Genomic DNA, 27,250 nt, shown 5'->3' on the forward strand with positions numbered 1-27,250 from the left:
AATGGGCAGAGCACACAGAACTGCTATATGGTTTAGGTTTAGGTTTGTTGAATTAATGGTTGAAAATAATTAAATCAGTCATTTTTAAGTGATTTGTGGCTCGATTGCTCTATAAATAAATGTGTATGGTTTTGCACATACATACATGCATCTCCATTGAGATTTGCAGAGCACTAGCAGCAGTCAGCACACAGGTGACCATGTGTTGCAGGGTGCGCAGTAGGCAGAGAGCCCCAGGACAGCCTGCAAGCTCAGCGCAGCAACCTGCTACACCTTGTTCTCACCAGCATGTTCACCTTTGGTTGCGCTGGTGACTTTGCTCAGTCTTTCCTTTTGGGGTTTAATTGATTTTTGCAGATCAGAAGATTTTAATGTTTTGTTAAACTCATCTACAGAATGGTCCTCTGTAGAACATGCACATATTGTCCTCAGGTTGGTTTTGGGGGGATGGAAGGTTGGCAGGATTGCTTTTTTCAGAGTGTCAGTATTCCAGAAAGGAAACCTTTTTTTATATTTTGACCCTTTGATATCTGTTGGAGTGCTCTCAGCAGCTTGTTTTTGAGCAGGATTGTGACACCTGCGGTGGCTTACCCACTCACCACAGTGGAGTGTGGATCATCTGCAGACTGTGCAGTCCCTTTAGTTAGCCTTGTGTGGATTTTACTATGTTTATTTCACCTGTAGAACTGGCTTTTTGAAGCTGTGATGCCTTAGTCATGACTTTGAGCCTTCTGGTTCCTCATGATAAAATGAGATTTCTGCTACTAACTGGCAATACAAACTGTGGTACTTTTGCTGTCAGCATTAAGTATTGACTTAAAAGATGCACGAACAGTAAGAACTGGAAGGTTTGGCAGTAGAGCCTTGAGCTGTCTGTTTCTTTGGCAAGTTTGGACTGTATTAGGAATGAGCTCTAGGGTTTCTGAAACCTGGTGTGCTGACTTGGGTGGGTTTCTTCTCCCAGCGAGGTGGGCTTGCAGCTTGTGAGATCGTGTCCAACCTGCAGAACCCCAGAGCCTAAGCAGGGTTTTCAGTTGGAGTTTTGTCATCAGTGGAAGTGGGTTCAGGGCCTGGTGTAGAAGCATCCAGAGGAAAGGGGGATCCCAGAGCACCAGTCATAAGGAGTAACCAGCCCATTTGGAAGTGGAGAGTGTACAGTGAACCTCCTGCCTCTATACTTTCCCCTACACATTGACTGTCGAACAACTGCTTTTGTATTTTCAGTCACATTGCAACCATAACTCACTGGTCACTGACAAGTGTTAGACACATTGCTAGAAGACCAGGCAGCTAAAAGACTAAAATGCACTGTGGTCACTGTAAAAATTGGCTTCTTACATTGTTTCTTTTTATATGGTTGAAGAGTTGTTTGCGCTTCAGAGTTTTTTCTTTTCCTTTTCTTTTTTTTTTTTAAAGAGATCAAATGTATATGAAGTGCATGTAATCCTGAACTTTTTGTTCGTACATCTTGATGTCTGATCATCTGCATGAAAGACACAGTAGTGCCATGTCTGAGCTTGTTCTCTTGTGCTTGGTTGATATGAACTTCTCTAGATTGTTGAGTTTTCCCCAAAATAACTTTGGTTAATATTTAGTTATTGGGAGACATCGAAAGAAAACATCATGGTGGCCCTTTGTTTTCTTACAGTTTAAATACAAACAACAAAGCCTTGTGGTTTAAAGTTAATTTGTTAGTGTAAATAAATTTATTGCCGATGAGTATTATTGTTGTTAGACAACGAATGCAATAAAATGAGAAATCCTGAATCTTTATTAGAATTTGTATCGAGTCCTCCCTTTCCTGCCCATTTGTTGCTCATTCCAGAAAAAATAATAAATGGTGAGCACAGCTGGACAGCTGTTGCTATGTGGGTTAGACTTGGGGGCCGGTGGCATGAACCTTCCCCTGCTTGTTCTCTCTTTCCTTCTGCTCAGGGCTAAAGATAATTTTAATCCCAGCTGTTGGTCAGATTGGGATGATTGACAGGTCTCCAAGTGGATCTCATCTACAGTCTGCAATTATGTAAAAAGAAGTTAAAAAAAAAAACAACAAAAAACCCAAATGAAATAAGGAAGGAGAATGGCCTTTTTTCTTCATATTCAGATGAAACGTAGCCTGCAGTGTTTTGCTGCAGGTTCATGTAAAATAAGCTGCCTTCACGCTGATGCTGATCAGTGATTGAAAGACCTGGATAGTTTTGGTACATAAAATTTTTACCATTTTATACTCAAGTGTAGGTTAATTATAATGGGCATTTTATATGTTCATGTACAGCAGTTCTTCTGCTGAACATGTTTAATATGTCTTTATTTATTCACTGTTAGTAAGACATTAGAGAAAGGCAGAGGGCACAGACTGACCAATCTGTGTCGTCATTTAAGTGGATTTGCATCTGGCATAATCTAGGCCAAATGGTCTGTACTTAAATCTGTCCAGCCCAGCTTGTGCTTCCCAGCGGCTGAGTTGTAAAGCTCATTCACCACTAATGTGCCCACCGCCTGTGAGAAGGTAAAAGACTCCTCAATCCATAAAATTATTATCTTAATTAAAATAGGTATATTTAAAGGGTCGTAAGTCCACGACTGACATGGAAAATGTCTGCTCGACAGCTTCCTGTGCCTGGAGCCATCTATATGTATGTACTTGTTGTTCGTGCAAGTTGTCTCAGCTAGACAGATGCCTGCAGTTTGGTTTCTGAAATGCCCAGAACTGCTGCACGCTACAGCTTGAAAAAGATGATGGACTATGCCCTCCTCTGGGTCACAAGCCCGGATTTTCCCTATGCAGTTTACCTTGTAATGGGGAGGCCAGGCTTGAGGTGCATCTTCTCCCATTGCTGCTTCTGCACAGAAGCTGTCAGTATGTCCTGTCAAGTGGTGGTTTCATGAGGGGCCGAAGCTGCAACCCAGCACTGCTGCTGCAGAACACGTGCTGGCTGTATCTGTCCTGCCCAGCACCACTTCAATGCATGGTGGCCCCAGCTTCAATTCCTACCTCCACCCTAGGATGCCAGGGCACCCTCAGGGGAGCTTGGCAACGGGCTCCCAACCCGTCTTGCCTTGGGTTAAAACTCCAAATTTTACTATTATTAACAGCAGGTACTAAATCCTATCTATGATCTCTCTCCTCTCAGACCCTTTAGGAAAAGCTAAGGCCTGTCACTTGTATGTGCTCCTGGCTGCAGGCAGATGCTGGGGAACCTTTACTATAGGAGTAGTTAAAGAGAAAAAAAAATCCAGTGACAAGTGAACACATTCTTTATTTTCTGAAAGGCCCAAAACCAACCAAAAACATAGTTGTTGTTAGAAAGATCAACAACTTGTACATCTACTCATTTGAAAATGTTCTACGCTAGTGGAAAATGGGAAATTAATGTTTGATAGGTTACTTCAACTGAGGGAAATCCTGGCTGTTACACTTCTGCAACCTCAGAGTAAATCCAGGAGCAGCAGAGTGACTGGTCAGTATCTCAGCTGTGTTAATTCCACTGCTGCCAAACAATTAACTCTTCCAAAAATGGCACTTAATTTACTTGAGAAAAAATGGTGGCTCAAGGCTAACATAATCATTTTAAAATGCTAGTGCAGGACGTTGATGGCCAAGTATGAACAAATTAATACTCTGGCCTCTCCATATCATGAGAACTTCCTTCAGAGCAGTTTCATCTGCCTGGGCTCTGGGAATAACGCCTCTTCCTCAAGGCTGAAATTGGGTTTGAGTTCCTGTAGGAAAGCATCCTACATCCCAAGGAAGCTGAAAATGTCCTGTACACAGAGAACTCGCTAAGTAAGGAGCAGCAAAGCCAGAGTTAGCATAAATTATGTTCCTGAGTGCTTGGTGCAGTCACCTGATGCCAAAGGCAAGTCCAGCAAAGGGATAACACAAAAGCCACCCTCATTCAGGGCTGGCTCTGCTCTGTGGAAGGACATTCTCATCCTGTGGTCAGCAAAAGACTTGAAACCGTGATACAAATGAATGAGTCCCCAGTGACCGAGTCCTTCATAGCAAACTATAAACCCTGGGCAGCACTCAAGTCCCCAGACCAACTGTGGGCATTTTGGAGAGAAGCTATGAACACAGTGTGTGCACAGACGGACTCGTGCAGGTCTGTGCCCAAGAGACAAGGTCAATTAACCACATGGTTAAAGCCTAAAGCTCAAGTCTCCCCCTCTAGTGTTGTTGCACCCCTGCAGCCTGTGCTATTTGTATTCAAATACCAGCATCCACTATTGCTACACTGGGATGAAAGAGTTGTCTGGCACAGCAGCAGTGGGAAACAGCTGGCACTGGAGCCAGCACGCTGCCACCTCAGTTCTCAACCCTTCCACAACTACTTGTGCCCAGGGAGGGGCTTCACACCACACGGTCTGCCAGCTGGAGCAGGGAGGCTCAGGATGGAGCAGATGCTCTCAGGAGGCAAGAGGTGACGTGGCAAGACCCACAGCCCATGCAGCTGGGCAAAGGAAGGGGGATAGCACCATCCCTCCTGTGCATGGATGCAGCCCCAGCTGCGAGCCCTGGCACCTCCTCCTCACTCTAGTTAGAACTGCCCCTCTTCCCTCAGAGCAGTAACTCCTTTACACCAGTGGATGAAAGCCATTAGGCTTATTTGGTTTAGAATGGAAAGGCAGAGGAGCCAAGAGGTGCTAGCACACATTTGCTCTTCAGGGCCTCTGCTCATCCAAACCTTGGCCCGCAGTAATGATTCCTCTCAGCCAGAACTGCAAAGCCCAAAGACAGATGAAGGTTTGCAATTCCTCTGGTCCCTGTCTCAGTGTTCAAGGCGCTACAAAGAGGGTTATGTGCTCTATCTTGTAGTAAGAAGCACTCCTGTGTTTTCAAGGTACTGAGCATTCCACTCTCCAGATTAGAGGGAGTTGTGGCTGGTGGTGAAACAAATTGCAGCAGGAAACAGCAATGCCAGAATAGCAGATAGCGCCCAGGAACTGGCTTTTTTCTCCTCCTAAGTTCACACTTCACGAGCTGCCTGCCTTTTTTTCTTCACACCGTGGTGGAAGGACAGTAGCGAGGAAATGCTACCGCAACAGCTAAAGGACGCCGAGTAGCTGGTGACCCTGGGCAGGTCTGCCTGGTGATACCACTCAATCAAACCACTGAGACGCGACAGCCGGGCAGGCACAGGCAGCACAGCAGCGACCCCGACCTCCACGGGGAGCTGCCACCAGTAACAGAGCCTTTAGCTGGATGTCAGCATCTCTCACAAAATCAGAGTGGTGATCAGAAGTGGGAACTTATAGGACAAATAGAGCAGCAGGAGCTGCTCTGTGAGTTGGGACATTTATGCTAATGAAAGAAGAGGTCGCACCACAGGCAGGAAACCAAATGGTGGTTCAAACAGGGGCTTCTGCGAGGCTCGCACACGTACACTGTGCACACTGTGAAGTTGATTCCCAACTTCAAAGGGCCCTCAATTCAGTTCATTCCAAGTGATTGCTAACTAACACCCTTCTAAAAATATCATTCAATAGAAACCTAGAGAGGTCTTGTAGCAGTGCAAAATGTTATCAGTAACTGCTGCTGGATAAATGTGAAGTGAAGCGGGTGCCTGCTGCACAGCAGCACAGCGGGAATCGGCTCCATACAGACTGCAAGTTAAACACAGACCATGCAGGAACCACAGCTGCAGGCACTCGCTGTGGCAAAGCACCCAGAAAGGCTCCCTTTGCTGTGACAGACAAGAGTGATTCACTGAAGGTGAGTGGGAGATGTTCCTCACTCTTTAGGGGGGGGAAAAAAAAAAGGTTTTTTTTGAAACTCCCTTTGGAAGACTTATTAAGAAACCACTCCGATGTCCCCCTCTTTTCTCAGTAGGATTAAGACAAATTTATGAAAGTGAAGTAATGCTAGGAAATGGCTTAAAGGGAAGAAGGAAGAAATGAAACTGAAATAACATTTATTCTCCTTCCAGTTATTTCAGAAGCACTAGGGAATGTGAACAGGATGCTTCAGAAGAAGAACCATTAGCACAGTCCCTGGGAAAGCCCAAGGGTTGGTGACAAGAAAACACACAAGTCTGGTAGTTAGCAATTCCCATTTACAAATCAGTTTTCTCTGGGGGAGAACACAGAAATCCAGTCACGACAGATAATTCTATGTCTGACATTTTAGTCACTTGTAATTTGAATCTGAACTTCGAGGTTACCCTTTGTACTGACATGGGGTCCTCCCCATTATACAAGTAAACTCCAATTGCTTACTTCCAATTCTGCTTCCTTTACTATTACATAAACCTCTCAATTTGGAGAGGAAGGCTAGAATACATTTCTGTGACTTCAGTTAACCTTTTTGGAATGGTCTTGTTAGCAAATCTAGCAGAATTAAATCCTTTCCACAGCAGCAGAGCTTACCCACAAGATGAGCTAGAGCTCACAGTAGAGAGCTCTATGGAAGACTGTGCCAATGAGCAGTTTTCCCTCATAGATGGATGCCACCGAGCTTCCCTGCAGCACAGAGCCATCGTCAGCGTAGACACGTGTCACCACAGGCTTCTCGGAGAGGATGTTCTGGATGTGCAGGACCTACCAGAGGAGTGGGGATACATCTGCTGAAATGGTCATGGGTGAAAATCCTCCATGGATGGAGGGAACATCAGTATGTTAATATAAACAAATTAGTCACGTTTATCAGCTGCTGGTAACTGCAACCAAGTGATTCCTGTGATAGGGCCACGATTTCTGCTTCTGTGAAGCACAGTCCCTGAAGACTGATTTTTGTTAAGTGGGTGTGTAAAAGAGACATCACCTCAATGAGTAAGCAGGCAGCCATCCCCAGCACCAGGCAGGTGCATAGCTTTCTAGCCTAAGAGTTACTTACTATCTTATTTTCTTACTTTATCCTGACAGAGTAAACAACTGCCTAGTATCAGAAATCTACTGCTATTGAACATGATAATTATGAAAGGTGTCATATGGGAAGCTTCAGACAAGGCTGAAATCAAACCAGCCATCTTCACTCCCGGCTGCTAGCATGCTGGTGCCAGTGCCTCATTGATCTCAGATGGAAAGAAGAATTGCAGTGTCACCTACTGATGATCCACACTTGCACGGATAAATCATTCCAGTGTGAATGTTTCTGGTCATGCTTTGCACTCAGGCAATTATTTTCTGTTTGGCAAAGAGGTGCTGGCTCAGTAATTAAGACAGTTCATCAAAATCTGATTGCACAGCTACACAGAAAGCAGTCTGAGGAGAGCAGAATGACTGAGCTACTAGGTGGAAATTACTCCTAAGGATCTGAATAGGTGTTTGTTAGTGAGCATACACTGTTGAGGCTTTCCACATGGGAGAAGAAGGTGGTAAGCCGGAGGCCAGCTCCGTCTTTGTTTTCACAGAGGCTGGCCAATCTCTTCTCTGTGTAATGCAGAGTTAAGTTATACCAGAGCACAGACATAGCCAAGAGACCAGTTATGTTTCCCAAAAGGCACCTCAGAGGCAGGCAGATTTTCAGGATCATGGAGGAACAGCTTCATCCCATTAGGATGACATCCTGTCCAGATGTCTCCAGTGTGGGGGTCAATAGACAAATTATCAACCAGAGTGTCCAGCTGTAGCATCTGTCCATCACAAAGGAAAATAAAGAAAAGGAGAGAAGTTAAAGCAATTGGAAGTCCTGGGTGCAAACTATAACACAATCAACAGACCTGTCCAAGACTCTCATCTGACATAACTTAGACTGATTTTTAAAAAAATTTTTTTTCCCCTTGTGCTGTTTTTCCTTTCCTCCAGTATGCTTCATCCCTTCCTCTGTGCTGTGAGAAACATCCTTGCTGCGCTAAGCTTGCCCCATCGGCTGCATTCACACCCACGGTCACACTGATTACTTCAGAGCTTTGTGGACTGACTCACATCAACTGAGGCAGATCTTCCTCTGAGGCTCCACAGCACACCTGAGCATCCCTCTCTGTCTGCTGGTGTGAGCGTGGAAGACCTGCTCTGTAACAGGGCACACAGCAGCTCTGCAAAGCCGCAGCAGCTTCACACGTGATCAGGCTGAAATCTCAACAAGCACTCACGGGGAGAAATCAGTCCAACATCCATATACACCTCTTTTTTTTTATGGAACAGCAGCACCTTACCTTCACATGGGTTAAACTCCAATTAGCATGTTTTTCCATAACATGGACATTATGATCAAGTACATCTGCGACATAGACGTACCTTCAAAAGAAAGCACCTCTCAGCAGTGTGTATGAATAAGCAGACACCAAAAAAAGCCAGTTCCTCCTGTGCAAGCCCAGCTTTTCCCGTGAGGAACACCAGCTCACAGTTCTCACACAGCAACAGACGTTGCAAGCAGGCCACAGGGCACTGAATGGAAGCCAACCTGCTGAAACACTAATGTAGCCAGATCTTCCATTGCAACACTGAGTCAGGCCTTGGATTGTAACAAACACAAATATGCTTTTTTCGGTTTTAATTTAAATTTAAGATCATCTGCCCACACCACAAGGCTGATTCATTCAGTCAGACAGACTTTAAGACTATAGAGCATTCTCCTCTTGTACAAATCCTTGCAAGTAATACATATAAACTTCTGCATCGGCTGGTTAAAATGCAGCAACCTTTGATCTTATTGCATATAAACTACCACAAAACGCAGCAAACATTGCCTCTAGTTAACACTGAAACACACGACTTCCATTCTAGAAAGAATTCTGTCCTACAATCCCTCTATCACTTACACTGTACAGGCAGCACCTTGCCTTACATAAGCCAGTTCAGACACTTAACCACATGCACCAATTAGGATCTGGGGAGTCTTTCGTGTGATCAAACAAAATCTAAGGCAAGGAGAAACTTACTTTCTGTCAGGGGAAATGTTAATTCCATTGGCTGAATAAAACCCAGCTGCTACTTCTTTAACTTCTTTTGGACTGTAGTAAACAACATTTGACCAAGTCAAACCCAAGAACATCTCCAAGAACATCAAGATGAAGTCAGAGAAGTAGTGGTCATTCGTAGCATAGAAGCTGTCTGGTCCCATAGCTACTATATCATTCACACTAAAGAAAATAAAAAGAGAGGAAGAAAAATGAAAGAATTAAATGAGAGGTATGAAGGAGCATTTTTGGACTACTCAGAATCCAACTAGGACATGGTCATCTCATAGACATTAAGAGGCTTCAGATAGACACTGAATTATTCAGATCCTTTTTCCTTCTATTTTTTTTTTTTCACATGAGCCAGGACTGTACAGTGCTGAGACGTGAGCAGGACCATAGGGCATCAGCTTGGGATGGGGCTATCTGTCCACAGGTCTATGGGAATGTTTCTTTCTCTTTTGATTACATTCAACTGGAAGCCAGAGAACAGGCAGGAGTTGTGACAACTTTATCTATCAGGCTGTTACTATCTTACAATCATTTTGCCGTAGGACAGACCAAATTTTGTATGCAACTAAGAAAAAGAAAAAGCTGAAAGTAGGTTTATTTTTGCAGTGCAGCAAATTCAGAATAATAGATTAGCTGAAGAATCAGAACTGCAATGACCTGAGAGTGGGTGACATGAGAGGAAAATGGATGCTAAACTAATTCATTGCCATCAGTCACAGTGATGCTGAAGTGCTTTAGTGATACAACTACTAAATATCTCATTTACAGAAGAGACTGGAGAAACACAGGTTTTGATTACACAGATAAGAAGTAATCAATAAGAAAAAGAGGAAAGCTGGTTAAAGAGAAAGTATCTTGTATTAATAATAACCTAACCCCCCAATCATCCTACTTTGGATTTTACCGAAGTAGCCTGTTCTTCTGGAGGAAGACAGTATTTGTCTCCAATACCTTGTCAGAAGGTCGTGTTGAATGGTTTTCAGGTGTACAAGAGAATTGTCATCTTCTACAAATTTAAACAATTCTACTGTGCTCTTCTGATGGGGATGGTTCACAACAAAGAGGTACACGGTGTCATCTTGAAAAAAGAAATGGCAATAGCTGAATTCTCTGCAACAGTTTGTGTGGCTGAGCACCCACAGCTCTGATGTGGCCTCTAGTACAGAATACATGTTGGTTTTGGAGCATTTGTCTCACGACTCCTCAGAGGCAGAAGGACAAGTGCCAAAGTAATGCAAGATGCCACTGCAACAGGATCCAGGTCTCCAGCTACTGTTCTCCTGAGGTCGGTCTGCAGGGAACTGCTGTGTAAACTACATCTTTACTATTTCTACCAAGGAAGAGACCATGGCTTCACCCTTGTGCCCAAGCCACTGGGTTTTGCAATGTGATGCTCTATTGCCACAGTCAGATGGGAAGAAAGGCTTGTAACCAGCCAGCTTGGGCTCTTTGCTTTATTTACTGCATCCTTTCCTCCTCCTCCTGTACTCTGTGTAAGGCTAAAGTCCTGCCCAGTGAGACTGCAAATCAGCCACCACAGATTTCCCTAACACCCTTAAAGGGTGACGGGATGGGGATGCAGGTCAAGCCACAGCAGTGGTTCTCCTTCTCTTAGTATCTGCAGACTTCCAATTGCCCTGCTAAAGTCACCAGTGAAAGGACAGGGAAAAAGACAGGAAGGGAGCATGGAGGCTATTTTATTGGTAGTCAAACACTGCCATAGGAGAACATGCCTCGGCCACAGAGTACTAGGGATTTCGGTAATTTACAGCAATTTGATAATTTAGTGTTTAGCTGCAGAAGTCTTACTTCTGGTCACTGCTAGTAGGTGAAGCATGTGTCTCCTCAAAACCCTTGACCTTGGAGTAAGACAGATGTAAAATGGTAAAATAAGCTTTCTAATTTTCAACTTGAACATCCACATGATTTCTTTCCTTTCAATATACAGGACACCTTTCTATGTCAGAGAGCCTCAGGTTATGTGTTTGCTTTAGCAGCGAAGATCTAGAAAAGGGACCAACAAAGATAAGAAGTCTGAAAACCTTTTTCTCTCCCAGCAAGTGCAAGCTATTGGCGTTGCAATGCAAGTCCACAAAGAGATTTCCATTTGTGGTCTTTAGGCTGGGATTTGCCACCACCTTAGGTTAAAGGTCTCATTACCTCTGTCTATATAGGTGCTGATTCCATGCGGGTTAAATGATGACAGATCAAACCCTCGTCTGATTCTCAGTTCCACTGCTCTGGGATTGTCTTCATTCAAATCCATCAAAAATATTTCACCTGGCTTCTCTGGTGCGAGGCTCTTTATTCCTGGATATTTCAAGCCCTGTAAAATCAAAACATATGGAAATCATTTTTGGATAAATGGTAAAGGGAAGCATCACAGGGCTGAAAATGTGGCAACCTCGTTCAGACTTGCGAGCACACATCAAGATGCCCCTCTGACCAGCTCTGCTCTCCCTAGTGAACCCTTAATCGCAGTGCATGCTGTGCGGAGGCCACGAGGAGCAATGCCCAAGGCAAGGCAGTGGCACTACTACTACCCACTGCAGCCATCACCTGGGTGGGTGCTTCAGGTATTTCAGACATGCTGGGGGAGACAAACTAGAAGTACGGCACCACCTAATGCATCCCATGGAGTGAAGCCACAGGGAACAGTAGCAGTGCAACAGTTCACAATTTCAGCCTGGAGAAGAGAAGGCTCTGAGAAGATCTTCTAGCGACCTTCCAATACTTGAAGGGGCTACAAGAAAGCTGGGGAGGGGCCATTCACAAAGGCTTGTGTGATAGGCCTGGGGGCAATGGGTATAAAATTGAGAGGGGTAGATTTAGGCTAGACATAAAGAAGAATTTCTTTACTATGAGGGTGGTGAGGCATTGGCACAGGTTGTCCAGGGAAGCTGTGGCTGCCCCATCCCTGGAGGTGCTCAAGGCCAGGTTGGATGGAGCCTTGGACAGCCTGATCTAGTGGGAAGCGTCCCTGCCCATGGCAGCGGGGTTGGAACTAGATGATCTTTAAGGTCCCTTCCAACTCAAACTATTCTATGATTCTATGATTCTGGCATGAATTTTGCAACATTATCATTCCCTGGGTGTCCCTAGAGCATGCAGATGAAAGCACCAGCTTTTGTTTTAGAAAACTGAAATAGCAAGGAAAAGCTTAGAAATCTATGTCCTAAGGGCTGAAAAAAAAAAAGCAACAAAATCAACATACAAATATGATTTTTTTTTTTAAAAAGGCAGGGAATTAACACAAGTGAGTGGTTTGACATTTCAACATTTCAAGGAAACACCAAGAACGAAGGTCAAGGTTAACTGAGCAGATAAGGCAGCACAATGCGATACATGTGTCAGAGCCACCACCACCACATCATCAGCAAGAAGTGCACTTGCTCATGCAGAAGGAAACACCAGGTGAATCGACACAGGCCTGGGCCATTCCTAGTCAGCCCTAGTTCTAGAAAAAAAGTCTATACTGCAATTTTCACCTATGACTTCTGTAGATAAGGAAGCAGGCGAGGCCCTGCACAGGGAGGAGGCGTGGGCACTTACTGAGCTGATGAAAGCCAATCCATTGGGAAGGATGTCAATGTCTTCTGAACCAGTTTCTGCAAGACAGAGATAAATGTTTTTTTCAGATAATACTAAATATTTCCCATGGAAAAAAGCTCCTTTTCAGTACAATTCCAGCTCTCATGAATTTCACTTTCTGATATGACTGCACAAGAGATAAAATTCAGCGGAAAAGTTCACATTGCAATAAAAGGGGCAGCAGAAGGCAGCAGCACACAAGTTAGAAAATGGCACTGGATTTCACCTATTTCTGATAGCTTAGAGGTGCCCCTGCAGTGGCCAGGCAGTCTCTGGTCCAGTTCTGTGTGCCCTGGGTCAAGCAGGATGAATCTCACTTAATGTCCTAGGGCAAGCAATTAGCACAGAACCCAAGCTTTTTGGGGCAGGCCCACACCATCACTCAGCACACACAGCTACATAAGGCATCTTAGGGAATTATGCACACTAATTCTTCTGGTTAAGCTGGGACACCTCACTAAAATGGATTGCCAAATATTTAGTTAAAGTTCTCAAGTGACAGAGAACCTACTGTATCTCTAACAGTTAAGAGCTTTAATAGTTAGACCAGACTTTTAACTGTGGGTAATCATTTCCAATACTGCTAGTTCCTGTAGTATTTTTCCCTGCTAGGAAAAATATAAAATAAAATAAAATAAAATAAAATAAAATAAAATAAAATAAAATAAAATAAAATAAAATAAAATAAAATAAAATAAAATAAAATTCCTTTTCTAAGAACACTAGAGCAATTTCAAGCTTTGATCAAGCACTCTCCACAGAGTTTTTAATCCAATGCTGAAGCACATTTCATCCCACATTTTCACTGCTCCCCTGAGAAGCCTCCCCTCTCTTCTCCAGATCACCAGCACAAACAGTACTTTCCACACGATGGCTGGATTAAATCCACTCAGGAGCAATTGCTTAAATGAGGAAATGGGTTCACAGGTTTTCTTTAACAGAGCCACCAACATAAAGGTTTCCCACCCAGCTCATCTCTCCACACTCCATCCTGCTTGGCTGTAGACCACCTGTGTGACCCTGTGTGGGTCACACCATCCTTGGCACCCCAGCAACTCCTCCTGAGGACAAGCCTAAAAATTCAAGCTGTGATTATTGTTTACTTTGATATGACTCCTGTTTATCCTGGCACTCATTTGGCCAGGCTGTAATTTATCCTGGGGCTGCTGACCAGCTCTTGTCAGGATCAACCAAATCCCCAAACTACCTGTCTAGGCAAGTTCCTCTCTAGCTCAGCCCTGGGGAGATGTGGTAGTATGAATTCGCTAGGAGGGACAGGGGAGATGGACAAGGCCAGCTCCTCCTCAGCCTCAGCAAACCCCTGCTCCACCTGACCGCAGTAATGAGAAGAGCATCCCTACCTTCTGAAGAGCAAAAGTCTGAGGATGCATTTTGTGGGGAGCCAGCCTGTTAACTCACTTCCTGGGTTTTGTTTCTGAATTTTGACTGAGCTCAGGTAGGAGGCAGACATCTGCACTGATGTGCATGAGAGCACATTTAAAGCCTGTATCTTCCAATTACAACTTCTAATTTTGGGTGGTTTTTCAGCTTGGCTCATGCCCTGGTTTAAGCAACAAACTTATTTTCTTTGTTCCAGCTCTCCAAGTCTGGGTTAATTTATAAGATGGGGTTAGCAGTGATTCCACGGTTCCCAAGGACTGCTGCAAAGATAACAACATAAATAAATGCTGAGAGGCACAATTACAATGGTGACACGAGCTGGACAGACAGCTTCTACTGCCAGAGCATATCGGTGAGTGAATAAACAGAGATATAATCACTTATTGCTACTGAATTAGTGAGGCTGCCAAGCAGGCAGGCTAATTGGAAGCAAAAAAGTTTCTGGTGGGAAGAGCATAATAAACACCTCAAAAGCAAAGCAAAGCACATTTTGGCTGTTTCTCGGCCAGGTCCTGATATGCGTGGAAGAGAGTGAGCGCTGCTGGATGAGCAGCAAAATGCTGATTCCGCACTATCCTGCCAAGCTGGCACCGCCAAGACGGTGAGGAGGGGATGGAGACACACAGCTGCATGCAGGGAGGCCCCAGGTTCTCCTGTGGGACCCCTTTTTTGGAGGACTCTGGACTGCTATTGCAGGCGCTGAATGGGGCAGGAGAGTCAGGAAATGATTTATTGGGTATCAGATGCATCCACTACATGAGTTAATTGTGTCACTGAGCCTAGCTTGCCTGTGGAATTATCTGAATAAGTAGTGTTTAAAAAAAATTACAAACCGAGAAAAATTATATGTAGCCTAAATATGTTATGTGGTTTTTTCTTTATTTTATCTTATTATGATACCTTCTGCAGATGCATCCAACAAAAAAAAAAGAAACCCACCTGGATTTCATGTCCAAAAGCAAGTGACTATTTCACCCATATCCCCTGAATTTTCCCAAGGTATTTCTAGCAATTTCTTGAATAGCAGCTTCTTGAACTTCAGGAATTAGTTCAGGACATATGATTAGTTTTCTACAAACCAATAACATGGACACACCTATATATCAGAAGACACTGTTTATTCTACAAATGCAGCCTTTTCTACATATCTGCGAATGACCTTTAGGACAAGGTGCGTTTTTTTGTTGGTTTGTTCAATATTTGCATATGTGCTCACATTGCACAATATTAGAAAAGCAGAAAAGATCAAAGTCTTTAAAAAAAAAGAGAGAGATTGAAAAAGGATGAAACTCTGTAGAAAGAAAAAGGTCCACTAGAGAATTTTTCCATTTACTATGGGTTTGCTTCCTTAACTATGGATGTATTGCTTTGAGCATAATTACAATAGGCTGTACCAGGTGCCTGTTCTTCTGTGTGTAGAATGGCTAGTTTAAGATCTTCTTCAGAGATGATCCAGCTTATTACCCATGCCCCACTTAAGATATCAGAGGGACTGTTTTAAAGACTAAAATAAAGACAGACTGTTTATTCAAATTTATCATAGCATTGTAAAGGAAAAAAGCCCAGGAGGAACAAGAAGTCCATGTAGAAAGGTAGCTTTACATAAAGTCTCATACAGAAGCAACCTTACAGATCTGAGTACAGCAAAACCCCCAGTCTGAACAGTGCAACCTAGGCAGCATCTAGATGTTAGGGCTCATTGGTCTCCCCAAGAAAGATAACCTCCCTAGCCCTATTAAATGAATTTTTGAAGACTTTTGCATGAACACACCAACTTTTAAGTTTTCGCAAATCCTTTGCTACTTCTATAACTGCCACAATGAACCTGCTGAATTAAATTTGGCATTTTAATTTTTCTAAAGAGCAGCAAACGACAAAGCAAAGGCAAGGCAAGGTGCAAAGCTCCATGTGAAGGGAGTGTTATAGGAGGAGAGGAGAAGCTGAAATGAAGCTCTGTAAATTAATCTGCTGCCACCACTGAGCACAGCCGGGTTCTCAGAATTCACCTAATCTCCATGTAAATGTCAGGCACCAAAAATGAGATTTCATTTGGAAATTAAACACCACTGTATTTGTGATTCCCAGCTCTTCTTCCTCACCAGAGCAATCAGGTTGCAGAAAGACTTGTAAAGATTGCAATCGTGACATGCTTAAAAGAATTACTCAGAAATTACTTTATATTAATCAGCATCAAACAAGCATTATTCAGAGTCTTGTATGAGTAAATTACAGCTCAATCTAGAAGACCTGGAAAGTTTTTTCAAACACAATTTCTTCTGCACATAACCTCAGGCAGAGGAACTCTGCACTCACTCATTCATGGCATTAACCTGACTTGACAACGATGTTTGATTGCTCACACAAGAAGAAGCGAGATTCATGAAAACAACGCAGTGACTCAGCAAGCTCAAAGACTACACTGTCAAAGTTCATTCAATTACTTCTTACACACGGAAAATCCAGGCAAATTTGTACAGAAGGCATTTCTGAAAATACTGTGGAGGATAAAACCCCCAATCATTAAGCCTGAATTAAGTTTAAAAATTGTAAATTGGGAGAAAGTGAGATACAAAATAAGCAATCAATTATAAAATAATTCATTTTATACTCCACTTATCCTAAAGGGAGACAAAAAGCAAGAGAAACATTGCCATGTGCTAAACACATGACCCAAAGTACAAAGTCAACATTTCAGCCACTCTGTGGCTGAAACCAGACCAGGATGACAAATATGACCCCTTGCTCTTTGAAACCATACAGATGAATTGTGCAACCGCATTGAGCTCCTGCCCGCTCTATGCATGGCAGTACCAGCCTGCACCTAAATCTCCACAGAATGAGGCACTAAGGTGGATGATCCTGGCTGGCATTCAGCAGCCTCCTTCACCACATGCCTGTGCACTTTTCCCAAAGCTTCCACCCTTGCAGCATGTCCTCTCTTCATCTGCCACCAGGTGACAGCCACCTGTAGGTGCCTGCCTGAAGAGCCAGCACACCATCACCTGAAAGCCACGTAATTTCCTTAGTGGCAGGGAACAGGTGCAGTGCTTGCAATGTACTCATTTTCAAGAAAGGAACAGGAATGCAAAATACCAAAGTATTACATCAAAATAGCTAGTTTTCCAGTATAATTTACTTCCTGCAGCTTCTCCCTACCTTGAAATGCAAGTAATAAATGAAAATCAAATTAGCACTTTGTTTTTAGGTGCAGGCTTGGAAGCTGGCTTTAAGAAGCAGTTGCAAGATAAGGCTGGACAGAAGCAATGCTCTCAGCTCTATCCAGCACTTACCAATCCCTTTAATGAGATGGCAGTTCGGGAGTGTTACTGGGGCTATTTCCCGTGAAGCATTGAGTCTGTTCCTGCAAGAGGAAAGATGAGGGTTAACAGCATACAGCCAGTTTTAAAACAGGCAAAAATTCCTAGCATAGCTTCATCTTGGTTTTATTGTCTGCCATATCACAGCAACAGATCAGTGATAAAATACTGAATAAGTGAAACTCAGAACTGACAACAGCAATTGCTCCAAATCACTGTGATGTGTTACACACATCTAGGGCTTAAGTGATTCTCCTACGCTGAGTATCTTAGGAACCTGATTTTGTTCATGAGCTTCAGGAATAAGCTTTCATAACCCACCACAGCTCAAACAACAAAATAACATCCCCACACTTTCTTCAGGTTTCAGCCACCTAAATATAGTAGCACTGTACCCTTAGGACCAGCGGTTCAGGTAAGGAGAGGGCGACCTTCTACCCCAACCCACTGGCTATTTTTGACCACCAGCAGTCACACTTTCTTCATTTCTTAGTCCACATCCCAAAGTAGCAATAAAGTTATTGCAAGGCAGGACTACCCACTTCCTAACAAAATGTAGGACTTGGTAGTACAATTTTCATCAATCACCCTGTGCCTCCACCCATGGCATTACCCTTCAGCACTGCTTATTTCATTCTTGAATACCCACAAAATTCAGTTTCCGGCTCACATGTTATTGGACAAGCAGACACACACAGGTACCTACATTTGAGTTTCTATTTCTCCATCTCGTCCACTTCAAATCGTTAACAGATCTATATGAAAGGCAACTCACTAACTCGACTGCTGTTTGACCTTGCTGGTCCACAGTGCCATAAGCAAATATGCTGCGTTTCTATGTAGAAGTGTCAAGATAATGTACTGGAATGTTCTTTTTATCTTTTTTTTCCCAAAATAAAGCTTTTAAACTAACATAGTTACTCCTTTGCATGCCTATTATACACATGTTGAGGCTGTAATTGCTCCAACCAAAGGAAATTCTGAATGCAAAGATCCCATAGCAAAACCTAGCTATGTTTATGCTATAGTTTTAAGCGTAAACTAAACATCACTATCAGTCTGCGGAATGAAATGTATGCAATACAGCTGAAGACTGTGTGGTAAGTCAGTCCTTTATTTTGTTTAATCACTTAATCATGATTTCTTCATATTTCTTCAATGTTGTATCATTGACACAGCTTGTTAACATAAGGCCAGAAAAAAAAGAAAAAGAAAAAAGATCAAAACCAGCAGAGGACAGCAAGGGAAAGGAGCCAAACTAAACTCTCCCAAGCCCTCTCCCTATCTCAAGGGTCCTGCGAGCAAATTAGAGCAGCTACAAGCCCACAAGCAGCACAGGAGGAGTATCAGCTTCTCCCTCAGGCCCCTGCATGGCCAAGCCCTCTGGGCGCCCGAGGCTGGCGTGGGGCCATCATGCCCAAAGTTTGCACTGCTGCCAGCTTAGCGCTTTCCCTTTCCTATTTGCATCAGCTTTTTCTAAGCAGACTGCAAGCCACCCAGTGCCGAAAGTACAGCAGGAACTCAGTCAGCAGCCAGTGAGGGATGATGATATCCCGACAGCATTCCCAGGGAAACACTTCATGGGCTAGGATGAGAGTAATTCAAAAAGACACTGGTCAGAAGCCTGCAGGATATATAGTGTCTTTTCCAAAATGTGACAGTTTATTTAACTCAGCCAGCCTTGGGTACTGAGCCAGATGGCCTAGATAACTAACTGGCCTTACACAGTGAACCTGCAAACTGTGCAGGATGCAATAAAAAAACAGAGGAATTCTGCTACTTGGTGCAATCCCAGTGCCCAGCATGTTTCCCACCCAGTTCCTCTTTCCAGTTTCAGTCCTGCACCCCTTGCCCCACTTCACGGATACAGACCCCAGGCATCCCATTAACTTCAGCAGTAACCTGCTGCATATTCAAAGACCTCTCTCTCTCTTTCAATTTTCCTCTTCTCTAGACTAACCAGACCTAGATCTTTGTTGGTTGGTTTGTTTATTGGTTTGTTTGTTTCCTCACAGAACTGAAAATCACTTCTCTTTTTTGTTTTTGTTCCCAATTCTCTTCAAACTGTCAGCATCTTTCTGGAAGCACATTGCTGTTTTCAATTCAGTATGCAAGCTGAGGATGATACCAGTACAGAGTGTTATGAAATTATAACATTGTGTGTGTGTACACATGAATTTATACATGAACAATAACATACACAGATTGTTCTAAGAAAAACAGTAAAAGTATAATTCACATTCAAGTTTTACAAAGTAGGTCAGGCCCTTCTTCAGGGAAGAATTCACAATTTAAGAGGTTAATAGGGGAACTGGTATAATTTCAGGTGGTAACACAAGACTGCTGGTTTTCTGATGCACAAGCCCTACCCAACTCCATTTGGTAGCTATCAATAGTGTAACAGATGCATAAAAAACTGATTTAAGAAGAATTAAGTTCGTAAGAGATTTGTAATAACTCTACAAGCCTTTAAGTATTTTGTGGATTCCTGTGTCACAATAGCTAGACAAAATATACCATATCCAGAACTGCAAAAAGTCTTTGCTGTATTCCTACCTTCTGGATGGGGAGTGTATAACAGAGAGGCTTGGAAAGAGTTAACACTGCTCCCAGTTTCTCCTATCAAGGCTGTGTTAAATGATTTTAGAGTATTTTGTTATCTGAAGTTGTGTCTTACCAAACTTTGCAACTCCCTTAAGACCATTGCTACGCTGCAGCTTGCTGGAGCACAGAGAACTACAGAGATTGGGGGGATCCTGCTTCCACCAGGAGATTCTGCTTCACCAGATGCCGAATACTGCACTTGTTCATTCAATTTGGACAGGACGTGGGGGAGTGTTTTGAAACATCTCACCACACTAAAGCCCAGAATGTTTTCCAGCTCTGCCATCTAGCTCATGCAACTTCAGGGAAGGAGACTCCTGTTACAACCGTGGTTGTAACTAAAGCTTGCAGTGGATTTGATACAATGCGTGAATACATCCATGAGAGGTACACGGAGTATAGCCCTCCTGTAATTAGCTGCAATTACTATTTATGCAAAGATGAACTACCTGGATGTCATTGCTTTAAAGTCTGGCATTTGGAGTCCTTGTGGATGTCAGCAAAATTATAATGACATAACTGCTTTGCAGCACAGTAATTCACCATCACTTTTCTGGCCTGAAACAGCCAGTTATGGGTTTGGTACATTCACACCTCGCAATATGAGGTGTACGATATGGAGTGGGTAGTTTAGCTCACAGCGAGCAAGCTCCCAACTTACGATCACAGACGACCGCAAACCTCATGTACACAGAGGGTAATTGGTACCCAGAGGCTTTGGTAGAAAATAACACAAGTTTCTGGCAAAGCATTTCCACTTGCTGTTCGGCTGATAAACAGGAGCTGAGGCAAATTCACAGATAATCATAGAATCATAGACGCATCGGGTAGGAAAAGACCCACCAGATCATTGAGTCCAACCATTCCTATCAAACACTAAACTATGCCCCTCAACACCTCATCCACCCGTCCCTTAAACACCTCCAGTGATGGTGAATCAACCACCTCTCTGGGCAGCCTGTTCCAGTGCCCAATGACCCTTTCCATGAAAAATTTTTTCCTAATGTGCAGCCTGAGCCTACCATGTTGGAGCTTGAGGCCATTCCCTCTTGTCCTGTCCCCTGTCACTTGGAAGAAGAGGCCAGCACCCTCCTCTCCACCACCTCTTTTCAGGTAGTTGTAGAGAGCAATGAGGTCTCCCCTCAGCCTCCTCTTCTCCAGGCTAAACAACCCCAGCTCTTTCAGCCGCTCCTCGTAAGACCTGTTCTCCAGCCCCTTCACCAGCTTCATTGCTCTTCTCTGGACTCGCTCCAGAGCCTCAACATCCTTCTTGTGGTGAGGGGCCTAGTTCTAGCGCGTCCCTGTGCACCGCAGTCCCTGGAAAACCAAAGGCAGCAACCCCCACCCCCCACCCCCGCCCCAGGGCTCCCTCTCGCCTCCCTGCCGAGGGCAGAATCGCTCTCGACGGCAGCTCCTCTGCCCCAGGACGGGGCGAACGCCACGGACCAAGCCGGCGCCCAGTTTTCCCCCGCGCAAAGCCGGTTCCCGACGGCGGAGATGAGGATGGATGGGGACCGGCTGCCCCCCAGCCCCTCCGCTCCCGGGTCTCACCGAAAGGCCAGCAGCCGCTCCGCCGCCAAGGCTGCCGCCACCCCGACCACAACCGCCGCGAGGACCTTCCCCATGGCCGCTCCGCGATCCCGGCCCGCCCCCGGGAGTCCGCACAGCGAGGGACGGGGCGGGGAGAGCGGCGGGGAGCGCCCGGCGGGGCGGGGGGGCCCAGCATCCCTGTGGGTAAGAGGGACACAGCATCTCTGAGGGGGGCACAGCATCCGAGGGACACAGCATCCCCGCGAGGGGTACAGCATCCCTGCGGGGGGCGCAGCATCCGTGCGGGTGCAAGAGTCATAGCATCCCTGTGGTACGAGGGTCACAGCATCCCTGCGAGTGGCACAGCATCCCCACAGGGGCGAGGGTCACAGCATACCTGTGGGTTGTGAGGGTCACAGCATCCCTATGAGTGCAAGGCTCACAGCATCCCTGCGATGTCGGAGGGCTCACAGCATCCCTATGGGTGCGAGGGTCACAGCATCCCTGCCAAGTGCGATGGGTCACATTATCCCTGTGGGGTGGGATGGGTCACAGCATCCCTGCAGAGAGCAATGGGCACCACGTTCTGTTGTACAGATAAGAAAATGCATCTGTTAGGCAAAGACTGGATGATGCGGAATGTATGTGTAGACCTCTGTTCTGAGATGAGGTGTCATCCAGAGGGACCTAGGCAAACTGGAGAAGTGGGTCTGTGTGAGTCTCAGGAGGTTCTACAAGGCCAAGTGCAAGGTCCTACATCCAGGTTGGGGCGATCCGTGGTTTCAGTAAAGGATGGAGGATGATGTGATTGAGAGCTGCCCTGTGGAGAAGGGGTGATCATTGGTGAGAATCACAGAATGATAGAACAATAGCATGATAGAATGATAGAATCATAGAATGATAGAATCATAGAATGATAGAATCATAGAATAGTTTGGGTTGCCCCTCGTCCTACCACAACAAGCCTCTGTAAACGGTCCCTCCCCAGATTTCTTGTAGCCCCTTCAGGTACTGGAATGTTGCTATAAGGTCTCCTTGGAGCCTTCTCTTTTCCAGTCTAAACAATCCCAACTCTCTCAGCCTGTCCTCATAGCAGAGGTGCTCCAGCCTTCTTATCATCCTTGTAGCCCTCCTCTGGGCCCATTCCAACAGTTCCATATTCTTCTTACGTTGAGGATTCCAGAACTGGACACAATACACCAGATGAGGTCTCACAAGAGACAAATAGAGGGGCAGAATCCCGTCCCTCACCCTGCTGGCCATGCTTCTTTTGATGCAGCCCAAGATACAGTTGGCCTTCTGGGCTGTGAGCACATGTTGCCAGCTCATGTCAAGCTTCTGAAAGGAGTCTACAAGAAAGCTGGGGAGGGACTGTTCACAGAGGCTTGTAGTGTTAGGACTAGGAGCAATGGATATAAACTGGAGAGGGGCAGATTTAGGCTAGACATAAGGAGGAATTTCTTCACTATGAGAGCGGTGAGGCACTGGCACAGGTTGCCCAGGGAAGCTGTGGCTGCCCTGTCCCTGGAGGTGTTCAAGGCCAGGCTGCACGGGGCCTTGGGCAGCCTGATCCAGTGGAAGGTATCCCTGCCCTTGGCAGAGGGGTTGGAACTGGGTGATCTTTAAGGTCCCTTACAACCCAAACTATTCTATGATTCTATGTACATGTTAATACACATGCACTAATAGAACAATGTATTCCCCAATTCCTGTCAAGCCATCTAGGCAACCTGTATAATCAGGGCAGGAAAACCGTTGCTTTCAGGTAGCAATTTATGTGAAGGGTGTGTAAAACAGATCAAGAAATATTCCCTAAGAAGTGGACATTTCTCTGCACTCCTTACAAAAGGCAGCTACAGTGACTAACTCAAGTGCAGAAATCTGCTCTGTATATGCCTGAAGGCGGATGGACTGAATCTCCCTTGAAGTTTCTATTCATCAAGTCACTCTTGATTGAAGAAAAATCCTGGTTTTCTCAGCAGCTTTAGCTCTTCAGCATGATCCCAGCCAGCCTGGAGTCTCTACACTGGCGCTATCAGCATCTGTGGCAGCTTCCCTGCCCCAGCACCCCACCAACTGGGCTAGTGGCTGCAGCAATGCTAGAAAATATATGGCTGTAATTCAGTCTGTTACAAATTCCCCTGAGCTCTTTGCGTCTGTGGCACTTAGGAGACACCTGGAGTGATCTCCTGCCACATAGTATAATCACTAAAAGCAGGAATGAGTGCTTGTGTGATCAGCTGAAGAAGGATATGTACCAAGTCTAGGAATGGAGGATGTGAGCAGAGCAGGGAGGCAGGATAAGTCTTATTCTCTTTTACTCATTTAGGCTCCTTAACAGACAAGGAAAGAAAAATATTCCTCTGTAAACTTGTCCAAGCGTGTATTTATCCCACTGGGGGAGGCATAAGTGTAGCTGGGAAAGCATGGAGAAAATTGTGGAGTGAATCATCTTGAGTGAGCTCACCAGGCATGTGCACGACACCTAAGGTTTCAGGGGCAGCCAGCATGGGCTCATGAAAGGCTGTGGATATTGTTTACCTCAACTTCAGTAAAGCCTTTGACATTGTTTCCCACAGCATTCTCCTAGAGAAGCTGGCTGCTCATGGCTTAGACAGATGTACTCTTTGCTGGGTAAAACACTGGCTGGATGGCTGAGTCCAGAGAGTTGTTGTGAATGGAGATAAATCCAATTGGTCACAAGGGGTGTTCCCCAGGGCTCAGTGTTGGGGCTGGTTCTGCTTATTATCTTTATCAATGATCTGGATGGGAGGATTGAGTAAGTTTGCAGATGAAACCAAAGGTGGGAGTGTTGGGAATGTTGATCTGCTTTGAGGGTAGGAATGCTCTACAGAAGGATCTGGACAGGCTGGATCAATGGCCCCAGGGAAACTGATGAGGTTCAACAAGGCCAAGTGCCAGGTCCTGCGCTTTGGTCACAACAACCTCATGCAATGTTTCAGGCTTGGGGAAATGTGGCTGGAAAACTACCTGGCAGAAAAGGACCTGGGGGTGCTGGTGAGCAGGCAGCTGGACATGAGCCAGCAGTAAGCTCAAGTGTCCAAGAACGCTAAAAGCATCCTGGCTTGTATCAGAAATAGTGCGGCCAGCAGGACTAGGGGAGTGATCATCCCCCTGTACTCGGCACAGGTGAGACTGCATTTCGAACATTGTGTTGAGTTTGGTCCCTCTCACTGCAAGAAAGACACTGAGGTGCTGGAACACATGCAAAGAAAGGCAGCAAAGTTAAGGGTCTGGAGCACAAGTTTTATGAGAAGCAGCTGATTGAAATGGGATTGTTTAGTCTGGAGAAGAAGAGGCTGAAAGGAGACCTTACTGCCCTCTACAACTACCTGACAGGAGGTCGTAAAGAGGTGGGTGTTGGTCTCTTCTTCTCAGTGTTAAGACAAGAGGAAATGGCCTCGAGCTGCACTGGGGTGGGAGGGTGGGGGGAAGTGGTGAGAAGCGGTGGTGGTCAGATTAGATATAAGGAAAAGTTTCTTTACTGAAGGGGTAAGAGTTTTTTTACAAAAAGTTTCTTTACTGAAAGCATTGGAATACGCTGCCGGGGAAAGTGATAGAGTCACCATTCCTTGACGTGTTCAAAAAGCTTGTAGACATAGTACACAGTGTGGTGTTGGGCTGACAGTTGAGCTTGATGATCTTTTACCACCAGAATCATAGAATCACAGAATCACAGAATCATAGAATCAGGAGGTTGGAAAGGACCCACTAGATCATCAAGTCCAACCATTCCCATCAATCACTAAACCATGCCCCTCAGCACCTCATCCACCCGTCTTTTAAACATCTCCAGGGAAGGTGACTCAATCACCTCCCTGGGCAGCCTTTGCCAATGCCCAATGACCTTTTCCATGAAAATTTTTTTCCTAATGTGCAGCCTGAGCCTCCCCTGTTGGAGCTTGAGGCCATTCCCTCTTGTCCTGTCCTCTGTCACTTGGGAGAAGAGGCCAGCTCCTCTTCAGGTAGTTGTAGAGAGCAATGAGGTCTCCACTCAGCCTCCTCTTCTCCAGGCTAAACAACCCCAACTCTCTCTGCTGCTCCTCATAAGACTTGTTCTCCAGCCCCTTCGCCAGCTTCATCACTCTTCTCTGGACTTGCTCCAGAGCCTCAACATGCTTCTTGTGGTGAGGGACCCAGAACTGAACACAGTATTCGAGGTGCGGTCTCACCACTTGCTAAGAAAATAAAAGGTAGCATTTACAAGGCTGAAGATAAAGGGAATAATTTCTATCAAACACTTCAGAAATCTCAGAATTTTGACTTATTACAGATATGCCCCTTACATGTGCTTCTCTATTACATATCATTATCTTTTAAGAGATAAGGTACAGAAACTATGCACAAACAGATCTGGATTTCACAACAAACTATTTCAAAATGCATCATGCTTGAGTCATTAATGAAATGCAATGTGTGTTGCCAAATGATGTTTAAAGAAGCTCTCTTTTATCCAGATTTCATTCTCTCTTATACTGACGTTAATCTAAAGGAAATTCACTGATATCTGCATTGCCAAAACATTTACAATGAATTTACACTAAAGATTAAAGATTAAATTATCATTCTGGAGCACTTTTGGGGGGCTAATCTGACTAAGTATAGAAGCCTGCAATGTAGCCATGATAGTATTAACTAGACCCTTCAGAGTATGGAGGGCTGTGAGGGCCCCAAGCTATGGAGGTCTTTGAGGGTAATTCTGACTGACAGCTAGTGAGGAGTCAGACAGCACTCAATGACCCGGATCTGGTTTACAAATACTGAATCACATTAAGAAAATAACGCATGGCATGAAGACAAGGCAGATAGGAAGAAGCAGCTAGAGACCAACCTCAGTGTTGCAGTCATTTAACTGCAGAAAAAAGCAGATGTCGATGCCATGGAAAGCTTCAAGGAGAGACTAATGAGAACTCAAACTGAACTTATCAGTTCTGCTGAATGCAGATCTTAGGGGCAGGTTAATGAAAACGGCACATCCATCAGATCACTGCAGGTGCTGCACCAGCTTCAGGTAAAAATATAAACTGGCAGGCAAGAAAGATGCTTACCCCCAAAATGGGCAGCAATCATGAGCAAAGCTTGCTGAAAGATGAAGGGAAAAGATTCAAAAGCTGCCGATCATAGAATTTACAAGGTTCTCTACAAAGGCTATAGCCTAAAATCACTTTAACCATGTTTGCTGATCAAGGGGAAATGGCAGATGGCGTGCTCAAAGATCTCAGCAATTTCTTAAACCCGGCGTGCTTCAGTTCTGTTAGAGTTAAAGAACTCTCAGCTCCCCATTCCAAAGTTGGGAGCAGAGATTCCTACAGCTGCTGAGCAGCTGCCACAGGGCTAGGCAAATTCCCTGCTCACACCCTACCGCTATACATAAATACAGTGTCACCAGCTAGTTAGAACTCTGGAGTCCACTGTAATTACCTAAGAAAGAGATGGTATCCTAAGGGGTTCAAGAATACAAATGCATAATGCCTTTTGCAAAGAAAAAGGTAAAAACATACCTGCAGTGACATGAATGTATATTGGTTTTCTCAACTGCTGAATAAAATTTATGTCAGAATGACATCAGTGTATTTGTCGGTGAGGGTGCTGAAAAGTCTCTCGCAGAAACAACCTGGCATTCAGCCATGTCCTTCTTCAAAGCGAGCAACGGTCTCTACCTGGCTTCTAACCAAAGACTCCAGCACTGTCAGCCACAAGCAGCCCAGAGGCATCTGCATAAATTTAGATGTCCAAATAAGTTTGTGAGCATATTTTTCTGTTTCATGATGGTGTGAGGTAATGCGAAGGTTCTCAATGATGACAAGATGTCAGAACATGTCACTGTCAAAACCAGCCCCGAGCAAGGCTATGTCCTAGCCCAACTCTTGTTTACTGTCTTTTATGCAGCAGTGCTTCTTGCTGGATCTGGAAACAGCAGCAAAGGGAGTTATT

The 27,250-nt window shown here is 44.7% G+C and overlaps 1 protein-coding gene across 1 annotated transcript; it reads right to left on the reverse strand.

Annotated features, from left to right (window-relative positions):
* Positions 1-1,531: 1,531 nt before the first annotated feature.
* LOC138721996 (serum paraoxonase/arylesterase 2) lies at positions 1,532-21,411 on the reverse strand. The gene is made up of 10 exons (XM_069859664.1): positions 21,317-21,411; positions 17,135-17,205; positions 12,405-12,460; positions 11,013-11,178; positions 9,804-9,930; positions 8,823-9,023; positions 8,097-8,178; positions 7,446-7,574; positions 6,370-6,540; positions 1,532-2,013 (listed from the first exon to the last, which is right to left on the reverse strand). Exons 1-9 carry the CDS (start codon positions 21,388-21,390, stop codon positions 6,382-6,384), a joined length of 1,065 nt encoding a protein of 354 aa, XP_069715765.1. The 5' UTR covers positions 21,391-21,411; the 3' UTR covers positions 1,532-2,013; positions 6,370-6,381.
* Positions 21,412-27,250: the final 5,839 nt, after the last annotated feature.

This window comes from Phaenicophaeus curvirostris, chromosome 6 (assembly GCF_032191515.1).
Source record: "Phaenicophaeus curvirostris isolate KB17595 chromosome 6, BPBGC_Pcur_1.0, whole genome shotgun sequence".
Lineage (NCBI taxonomy): Eukaryota > Metazoa > Chordata > Aves > Cuculiformes > Cuculidae > Phaenicophaeus > Phaenicophaeus curvirostris.

What these genes read in the sequence shown, in the direction of transcription:
- LOC138721996 (XM_069859664.1), bottom strand. Translation starts at nt 21,390, where the DNA reads ATGGGGAAGGTCCTCGCGGCGGTTGTGGTCGGGGTGGCGGCAGCCTTG. An exon ending in AACATTTCCCCTGACAGAAA is followed by an intron (nt 8,179 to 8,822) that starts GTAAGTTTCTCC and finishes TTTCTTTTGAAG; the next exon opens with GTACGTCTATGTCGCAGATG. An exon ending in AAAATCTGCCTGCCTCTGAG is followed by an intron (nt 6,541 to 7,445) that starts GTGCCTTTTGGG and finishes CTCCTCTGGTAG; the next exon opens with GTCCTGCACATCCAGAACAT.